The sequence below is a fragment of the Carlito syrichta genome, unplaced genomic scaffold (genome assembly GCF_000164805.1).
Source record: "Carlito syrichta isolate Samal-C Ts95f unplaced genomic scaffold, Tarsius_syrichta-2.0.1 Scaffold306393, whole genome shotgun sequence".
Taxonomy (NCBI): Eukaryota; Metazoa; Chordata; class Mammalia; order Primates; family Tarsiidae; genus Carlito; species Carlito syrichta.
The window spans coordinates 276187-285000 of record NW_007250489.1 but is presented as its reverse complement, the minus strand read 5'-3'; the positions used below and the strand labels follow the sequence as shown (position 1 = coordinate 285000).

At 37.5% G+C, this 8814-nt stretch overlaps 1 protein-coding gene across 2 annotated transcripts; it reads left to right on the top strand.

Annotated features, from left to right (window-relative positions):
- The first annotated feature begins 8 nt into the window (after positions 1-8).
- LOC103265317 (PC4 and SFRS1-interacting protein-like) lies at positions 9-2476 on the top strand. 2 transcript variants are annotated; one of them, XM_021714986.1, is made up of 3 exons: positions 9-676; positions 765-1132; positions 1392-2476. In XM_021714986.1, the coding sequence occupies exons 1-3, from the start codon at positions 60-62 to the stop codon at positions 1991-1993; spliced, it is 1587 nt and encodes a 528-aa protein (XP_021570661.1). In that variant the 5' UTR covers positions 9-59; the 3' UTR covers positions 1994-2476. The 2 variants fall into 2 exon arrangements, with proteins under 2 accessions (XP_021570661.1, XP_008061201.1); XM_008063010.2 differs by having other exon boundaries at positions 765-1142; positions 1381-2476.
- The last annotated feature ends 6338 nt before the right edge of the window (positions 2477-8814 follow it).

Genomic DNA, 8814 nt, shown 5'->3' with positions numbered 1-8814 from the left:
CCCCGCCTGCCGCCCCGGGCCGGACCGCCCCGGCCCGGACCCCGGTCTCGCCCCGAAGCATGACTCGCGATTTCAAGCCCGGAGACCTCATCTTCGCCAAGATGAAAGGGTATCCCCACTGGCCGGCTCGGGTGGATGAAGTTCCTGATGGAGCTGTAAAGCCACCCACAAACAAACTACCCATCTTCTTTTTTGGAACTCATAAGACTGCTTTTTTAGGACCAAAGGATATATTTCCTTACTCCGAAAATAAGGAAAAGTATGGCAAACCAAATAAACGAAAAGGTTTTAATGAAGGTTTATGGGAGATAGATAACAATCCAAAAGTGAAATTTTCAAGTCAACAGGCATCAGCTAAACAATCAAATGCATCATCTGATGTTGAAGTTGAAGAAAAAGAAACTAGTGTTTCAAAGGAAGATACTGACCATGAAGAAAAAGGCAGCAATGAGGATGTGACTAAAGCAGTTGACATAACCACTGCAAAAGCTGCCAGAAGAGGGAGAAAGAGAAAGGCAGAAAAGCAAGTAGAAACGGAGGAAGCAGGAGTAGTGACACCAGCAACGGCATCTGTTAATCTAAAAGTGAGTCCTAAAAGAGGACGGCCTGCAGCTACAGAAGTCAAGATTCCAAAACCAAGAGGCAGACCCAAAATGGTACAACAACCCTGTCCTTCAGGACTAAAGTAAACAAAGGAAAGGATGAAGCCCATAGGACATTTGAAAATAAGCATACTCAGTGATAATTATGTGACAAAAAAACCGGCGAGGCAAAAAAGTTCCTGAAGAAGACAAAAGTAAGAAAAAGGGGCAAGAGGAAAAACAACCTAAAAAGCAGCTTAAAAAGGAAGAAGGCCAGAAGGAAGAAGATAAGCCAAGAAAGGAGCCAGACAAAAAAGAGGGGAAGAAAGAAGTCGATTCAAAAAGGAAAAATTTAGCTAAAACAGGGGTTACATCAACCTCTGATTCCGAAGAAGAAGGAGAAGATCAAGAAGGCGAAAAGAAGAGAAAAGGTGGGAGAAACTTTCAGACTGCTCACAGAAGAAATATGCTGAAAGGTCAACATGAGAAAGATGCAGCAGATCGAAAATGCAAGCAAGAGGAACAAATGGAAACTGAGCACCAAACAACATGTAATCTACAGTAATAAAAATATATCTCATTTTGGGCTCAAAGCATTAATCCAGTTTCTGAAAAGAGAACACAAGTGGAGCAAACAAGAGATGAAGATCTTGAGACAGACTCATTGTAGTGAATTCCCCCCTCCCCCCCATTGATGGAAGAATGTTCCAGACTCTAAATTGAGGACTTCATTACTAATGGCATTATTACTGTGTTATGATTGTTAAAATTTCCTGTAAGGTACACACTACATATTAAGGCAGAATAAAGATGAAGGAAAGAAGCCAGAAGTTAAGAAAGTGGAGAAGAAGCGAGAAACATCAATGGATTCTCAACTTCAAAGGATACATGCTGAGATTAAAAATTCACTCAAAATTGATAATCTTGATGTGAACAGATGCATTGAGGCCTTGGATGAACTTGCTTCACTTCAGGTCACAATGCAACAAGCTCAGAAACACACAGAGATGATTACTACACTGAAAAAAATACTACGATTCAAAGTTAGTCAGGTTATCATGGAAAAGTCTACAATGTTGTATAACAAGTTTAAGAACATGTTTTTGGTCAGTGAAGGAGATTCCGTGATCACACAAGTGTTGAATAAATCTCTTGCTGAACAAAGACAGCATGAGGAGGCAAATAAAACCAAAGATCAAGGGGAAAAGGGGCCAAACAAAAAGGTAGAAAAGGAACAAACAGGTTCAAAGACAAATGGAGGATCTGACACTCAAGACAGCAACCAGTCACAACATAATGGAGATAGCAACGAAGAAAGCAAAGACAGCCATGAGGCCAGCACTAAGAAAAAGGCATCCAGTGAAGAGAGAGAGACTGAAGTGTCTCTGAAGGATTCAACACCAGATAACTAGGTTGATGTATCTGGAATAGAGGACACCTGAGAAGCTTATAATGGTTTTTGTTTGGAATAGTTAGACTGCTGAAAGTTTTAAATTTTTATAAGCATAGGTTTTGATGTTTAAAACTTGTTTTGAGGGAGAAAAACCCTTAACTTTGTTTAAAATTAAACAATGCTAATTGTACTCGTGCAGTATTAACAACTCCATTATTACAGTAAATGTGGGGCAAAATCCATTTAGAGAATGTTAAACTGCTTTTCCAGACATGGTTGTAGCATATTTTCAATTAGTGTGTGTATGTTAATGTGTAATTGACAGTAGAACAAAGTTACATTTTAAAAACTACTTGTATAAACTTTTCCTCTCTTCCCAAATACTGTGGGTTTTGTGCATAGTTTTTACGAATCTTGGACTTAACAGACTGTCTTTTCACTGTTTGTGGGTTTTGTGGAAGTTGAGCATTTTTTTGTTAGATAAAATGTTACTTCTGTACAACTACTCACTTCCTTCTTGTATCAAAAGTTCATTTTAATTTCACTGTCTGCGTTGTGCTGCATTATCCTGCTTCTTTGAAAGTGTGGTCTGTATGCCTTTTTTTATGACAACTAGATATCCCACTGAGGATGAACTGAGAATTCTACGAGACATAAAACTCATGTTAATTTCTGAAGGTAATTTAGTTTTGTGGTGGGGAATTCAGTGAAGTCATACGACTTCCTACAGACAACAGACTTGGTATATATATAAGAATGAATCTGACTTGAGGGTTGAATCATCTAAGAACCTTTACAGGCACGAGCAACTAAAACTGAAAACTAAGTTTATTTTTGAGAAATGCCTTCACTTTCTAAGTTATTTTTAAAAGTCATACTCATTAAGGAACTACTAAGTATTTTTTAATTAGGAAAAAAAAAATCAACCCATAATTGCTTATGTGGTAGATATAAGTAAATGCTATATAAGGAAACGAAACTATTTGAAAACATGGCTATATTACCAAGGAACGTTTATTTTCATTTCTAGTCCTACATGCCAGAGTACTGCAAAAAGTAGACACGAGTCACCCCGCTGTAGTACTTTGGTAGTCTGTGTGTTGATGTGCACAGACAACAGCAGGGTGAAACCAGTGCTAACATAAAATATTTAAGGTTATATTAACTAAAGAGTAGCATTTCTAAGGTATTTTGAATATGAGGTCATTTGGTACTTTTCAGTAGGTAGAAGGATAGGAATATGGGAAAATGGCTTAATACCAGTGTTTGTTGTTTGTGTGTGACATTGTATAGTTTGACCCTCTAGGATAATTGTTTTCATCTATAGATAAGAAATTTGAATTACTTAAATAATTGGATTTTTACTTTTGTGAGGTCTTGTTACAACGGACTCACTATTTTGAGAGAATCTACGTATATATATGTATATACACACATATATGTGTATATATATATATGTATATGTATATATACATACACCAGTCATTATCTGTTTGGTCCTTAATACAATTTCAACTTGGACAGATTCTAGTTAAGCCATAAGTCAATGTGTTAACTTGTTTTGATTAAAGAATTTTTCTATCAAAAAAAAAAAAATGAAATCATGTTCTTTGCAGCAGCATGGATGGAGATGGAGATCATCATTCTAAGTAAACTGACTCAGAAACAGAAAACCAAACACTGCATGTTCTCACTCATATGTGCGAGCTAAACAGTCACAAGGATGGAAATAATAGACACTGGGCACACTAATAATGGGAGAGAGGAGGGAGAAGCTAAGGTTGATGAATTACCTATGTGACATATTGTTTACCATCTGGGAAACGAATCCCCACCAGTACACAATATGTCCATGTAATGAACACGCATGTGTACCCCCTGAATCCAATATGAAAAATAAGAAAAAAATTTCTTTGATAAATTTCTGAATTCCTTCATATGTTAACTTGAAGATCGCTGAGTTTTGTTAAAACTGCTATTTTTGAATTCTTTGTCAGAGAGTTCACATCTCACAGTTCTATTTGGGTTAGTCACTGGTTCTTTGCTTTGTTCATTTGGGGAGATTTTGGTTCCTGTTTGCTGTTGCTTCTTGTGGATGCATGTCTATGTCTTTGCATTAAAGGATTATTTATTTATCCCATTGTTCTCTGTTATTTCTTTCGCTGATTATTTTGTTTCTTATTGGATATGTTTGCCTAGAGATTCTTTGTCATTTACCTTGTTGATATCTTTCCTTTTTCAACTGCTAGGCTGCTGCCTCCTTTTCAACACTACATGGCACCTCAAGCCCAGGTTTGTCTCAATTCTAGCAAACCTCCCCTCTCAATTCTGAATGGGGGAGGTCCCAAAGGGGATATCCTAGCAGTTTGGAAAGGTTGAGTAGGGGTTCATGCCAGGGCACCTGTGAAACAACCCTGCAGTGTGATGCTGCTGAATAGCCATTCTTATTGGTGTCTCCTTTGGCCAAGTTAAAAGCTGTTTCCGGGGTTGAGGATAGTAGTCATGTCTCGCCATCCATTTTTAACTCTTGCTGTCCTCAGGGATATTTCTTCCTTCAGGCAGTTCTGATGCTTCCCATGACCTAAGATAGGAACAGATCTCTTGACAAGAAACCCAGTATACTGGGGAGACTGGTTGTCTACCTGGATCTTACTTTTTCTAGAATGGAAACTGTGAGTTGGGGAAATTTTTCGGCATACTTAGGGCAGATTGGAAATGGAACTTCTTGGAAATGGAAGTCTGATTATCTTGACATCTGCTCAAGTTTTTCACTTTTTTGTGGCCCCAGGAACTGTCTCCTCCTCGTATCTGAGTTCTGAAATATGACTGGTGATAATCTCTGTGCTGCATATTTGTTTTTGGCTTTCAGTTGAGGTTCAGGGATGGAGTAGTAAAGCCATCTGCCTTCTGCACTGCCACTTTGAACCAGAAGTTCCTCCCACTCTTGCAGCTAGGTGTGAGCATGTGACCAAGCTCTGGCCAACAAGATAAGAAGTTTTGCACTGAAATTTTAAGAAAACCGCTTAAACAAAATTAACTTAACTTGGAGAAAACCTCCTTTTCCCTTGGCCTCTTTTTCTTCTTCCTGACTAAAAAAAGAGGTGATGACTAGAGCTTCAAGTGTCATTTTGGACCAAGCAGTAATACCTTTGAGAATAGAAACCATGCTCTTAGAAGGAAGAAATAAATGATAAGAGCCTGGGTCCCTGATGGCCACAAAACACCACACTAGTGTTTAATATTAAATATAAATTATTTGTAATACAAATCATTGCTAAATCTGGTCATTTCTATTGGCAGCTAAATCTAATTCTAATAAAGATAGACTCTTTTCCCCACCTGGCCCACCTTCCTAGTACAGATTGAGCATCCCTAATACAAAAGTCTAAAATCTAAATGCTCCAAAATCGGACATGCTACAAAATTTGAAATTTTACGGTGCCAGCACAATACAAGTGAAAATTATACAACAGATCTCATGTGATAAATGCACAAAAATATTAACAGTATTAGATAACTTTACCATCAGGCTATGTATATAAGGTGTATACAAAACTCAAATGAATTTTGTGTTTAGACTTGGGATTAATTCCAAAGATATCTCATTATATATATGCAAATATTCCAAAATTCAAATTCCGAAACACTTCTGGTCCCAAGGTTTTGAATAAGGGATACTCAATCTGTAATCTTTTTTATTTTTCTCTACTCAAATCATGATGACTCCCCTTTACTCAAAACTATCTATATATTACCTTATCTATAAGACTTTTCAAATTAAGAGTGTCAAGCCCTTGCAACTTCATTTATTGCAGGAACCTCTCTATCCCCTCATACTGCAAGCTTTTTTCCTACTACTTTCTTAGCATTGAGGCTGAAATGTTTTACATAATGACTTGTAACGGAAAAACAGACCTTAGTTTAGGGAAGACAAGGAGAGTTGGGAGCAATCAAGAAAAGAGAATATCATGGAATGGAGAGGACTTCAGTTGCTTATCAGTTTTCTGTGAAGTTTTTGTCTTGTTTTATTTTGTTTTAACCCATGAGGCCTCTGTATCTCCACAGCATAGAATGAACCATAAAAAGGAAGAGTTTGGGGAAAGACCATTCTAATTCAAATGGTCTAACTAGAATTAAAAGAGACACTGTTTACCACAAGGAGTAGAATGGACTGTTTCCACGGGGAATTTTTTTTTCCATGTCACAAAATATATATATATTTTTAATTTTATTTTATTTTAAAATTGTGGGGTACAATTCAGGGTTAGGTATACAAATATTCATTGTGCAGGTACCCTTGTTGATAAGGTGTGCCCCCCCAGGCAGATTCCTACAGGGAATTTTAGTATTCCTATAAGGTTTAAGGTTGTCCTTGAGTATAGAACATATATCGAGCCTTAGTACAACATCCAGAACCAATCCCAATCTCACACAGTTCATGGTTTATAAAAGAAGATCCCTAATCTTGTCTTTATTCATCATATGACTCGAATCTCAAGAGTTTTCTGACATCAATATGCTTTGTTTAAATCCCACTTCTCAGGTCATCTTTAATTTATCAGAAAATCATGAGATACTTACCTATAGGCAATGAGAAGCATGGAAGTGCCTTGCCTCTGACTCCTCTGCCCTCCTTGCCATTCTGATCCTATTATAGTAAAATTTATTACAGAAATCTCTTTCATCGTCTCTTCCATTTAAGAGCAGTTACTCTGTTGCCTGCCAGCCAAGTAGAATGTCATAAAGGTTACCATCAAAGAAAGTAAAATGATATAATGACTTCCACAATAGAAAAAGAAAAAACTAATGAGTCACTGACCTTAGTATATTTATGTATCTCAGGGTTAGTTACGTGAAGTTCCTCAAAGCCTCCATACTTTGAGTTATTGAAGAGAGAATTTATTTGTGAAGTCATTATGCCTTCCTAAAATACTCATAGGGAGCAATGTAGTTACTAAATCTTAGGATTTCATCCAGATTATAAAAGAGTATCTTGGTTGAATATGAAATATCAGGATGTCTCAACAGAGATGAACCCTGCATAGAAAATATGAAAGTGGATGGAGACGATCAGAGACACAGAACACGGATGGTATCAAGCAAGCCTGCAAGTAGCTAAGCTTAGCCATTAGCTTAAAAACTCTCAGTCAGGACTCAAATCACTGGTAAGGTGCATTAGTTAAGCTTTGTTTAAATTTAAGATAGAGAAAATCCAATAGAAATTTGTTTAAGCAAAATTGTTTAAGCAAAATAAAAAACCAACTTTCTCAGATTTGTCTTAAGGTTTGAAAGAACTCAATGATGTCACCAGATGTTCCCTATCTATCCACTACTACTTGACTCTCTTCTTCTCTGTATATTAGCTTCACTTTTTAATACAGTCACCTTTAAGTTTCCATAAGTGGTTTCAGAAGCTCTGTACCATTCAGTTCTGAGATCCGAGCCTGAAAAAAATAAAGCATGTGTTACCTAGTAGACTCTCCAAAAATGCTCTCCTTCTGACTCTATTAGAACCTATTTGGTTTTTTTTGTTTTTGTTTTTTTTATATATCAATATTTTTAATTTTGATATTGTGGGGTACAGTTTAGGGTTAGGTATACAAATATGCTTCATTCAGGCACCCTTGTTGATAAGGGGTATCTCCCTGTCCCCAGACAGATATTGACTACCATTAATTCCACTTCCCTTCCCCTCGCCCCCCATAGTTTCCCACCACTGTCAGTCCTTTTTTTCTATACTATTACGGTGGATGTTCAAGGTCCGCTATATGAGTGAGAACATGTGATACTCAGATCTTTGTTTCTGTGAGAGGTCACTCAGTATTATTGACTCTAGTTCCATCCAGGTTGCTGTTAAATACATGATCTTGTTATTTTTTATGGCTGTGTAGTATTCCATTGTGTATATGTACCATATTTTTTTAACCCAGTCCTCTTTTGATGGACAGTATGGTTGATTCCAGGTTCTTGCCATTGTGAACAACGCTGCGATAAACATATGTGTGCAGGTATCTTTTTGGTAGAGTGATTTGAGTTCTTCAGGGAATACTCCCAGTAGGGGGATTGCAGGGTCATATGGGAGGTTGATATTTAGAGCTTTTAGGAATCGCCACACTGTTTTCCACAGAGGATTCACCAGTTTGCACTCCCACCAACAGTGCAGGAGTGTTCCCTTTTCATCACACCCTCTCCAGCAACTGTTATTTTTTGAGTTATTGATAATTGCAATTCTGACTGGAGTTAGGTGGTATCTCAGTGTGGTTTTGATTTGCATCTCCCTGATGATTAGTGAGGTTGAACATTTCTTCAAGTGTCTGTTGGCTGCTCAGATGTCTTCCTTTGAGAAGTGTCTGTTCATATATTTTGCCCACTTTATAATGGGGTTGTTTGTTTTTTTCTTTTCAGCATGTTTGAGTTCCTTGTAGATCCAAGATGTTAAGCCTTTGTCATACCTGGAATTGGCAAATACTTTTTCCCAGTCTGTGGGCTGTCTTCCTGCTCTCTTGATGGTTTCTTTGACTTTGCAGAAGCTTGCCAGTTTAATGAGGTCCCACTTGTCTATCTTATCTCTTATGGCCTGTGGGTTTCAGGTTTTGTTCAGGAATTGGATGCCAGCTCCAATTTTCATAAGAGTGTGTCCTACATTTTCTAAGGTTCTTATGGTTTGAGGTTTTACATTTAGGTCTCTGATCCATTTTGAGTTAATTTTTGTGTATGGGGACAGATAGGGGTCTTTTGAGTCTTTTCATATGGTCAGCCAGTTTTCCCAGCACCATTTACTGAATAGGTTCTCCTCTTCCCAGTGGTAGGTGGTGGAGGCTTTGTCAAAAATGAGTTGGT

Excerpts from the sequence above, each read along its gene's own strand:
- LOC103265317 (XM_008063010.2), top strand. The coding sequence starts at position 60 with ATGACTCGCGATTTCAAGCCCGGAGACCTCATCTTCGCCAAGATGAAA. Across the intron at positions 677-764 it reads GTACAACAACCCTGTCCTTC|GCGAGGCAAAAAAGTTCCTG; the intron begins AGGACTAAAGTA and ends ACAAAAAAACCG. Across the intron at positions 1,143-1,380 it reads CAAACAACATGTAATCTACA|GCAGAATAAAGATGAAGGAA; the intron begins GTAATAAAAATA and ends CTACATATTAAG.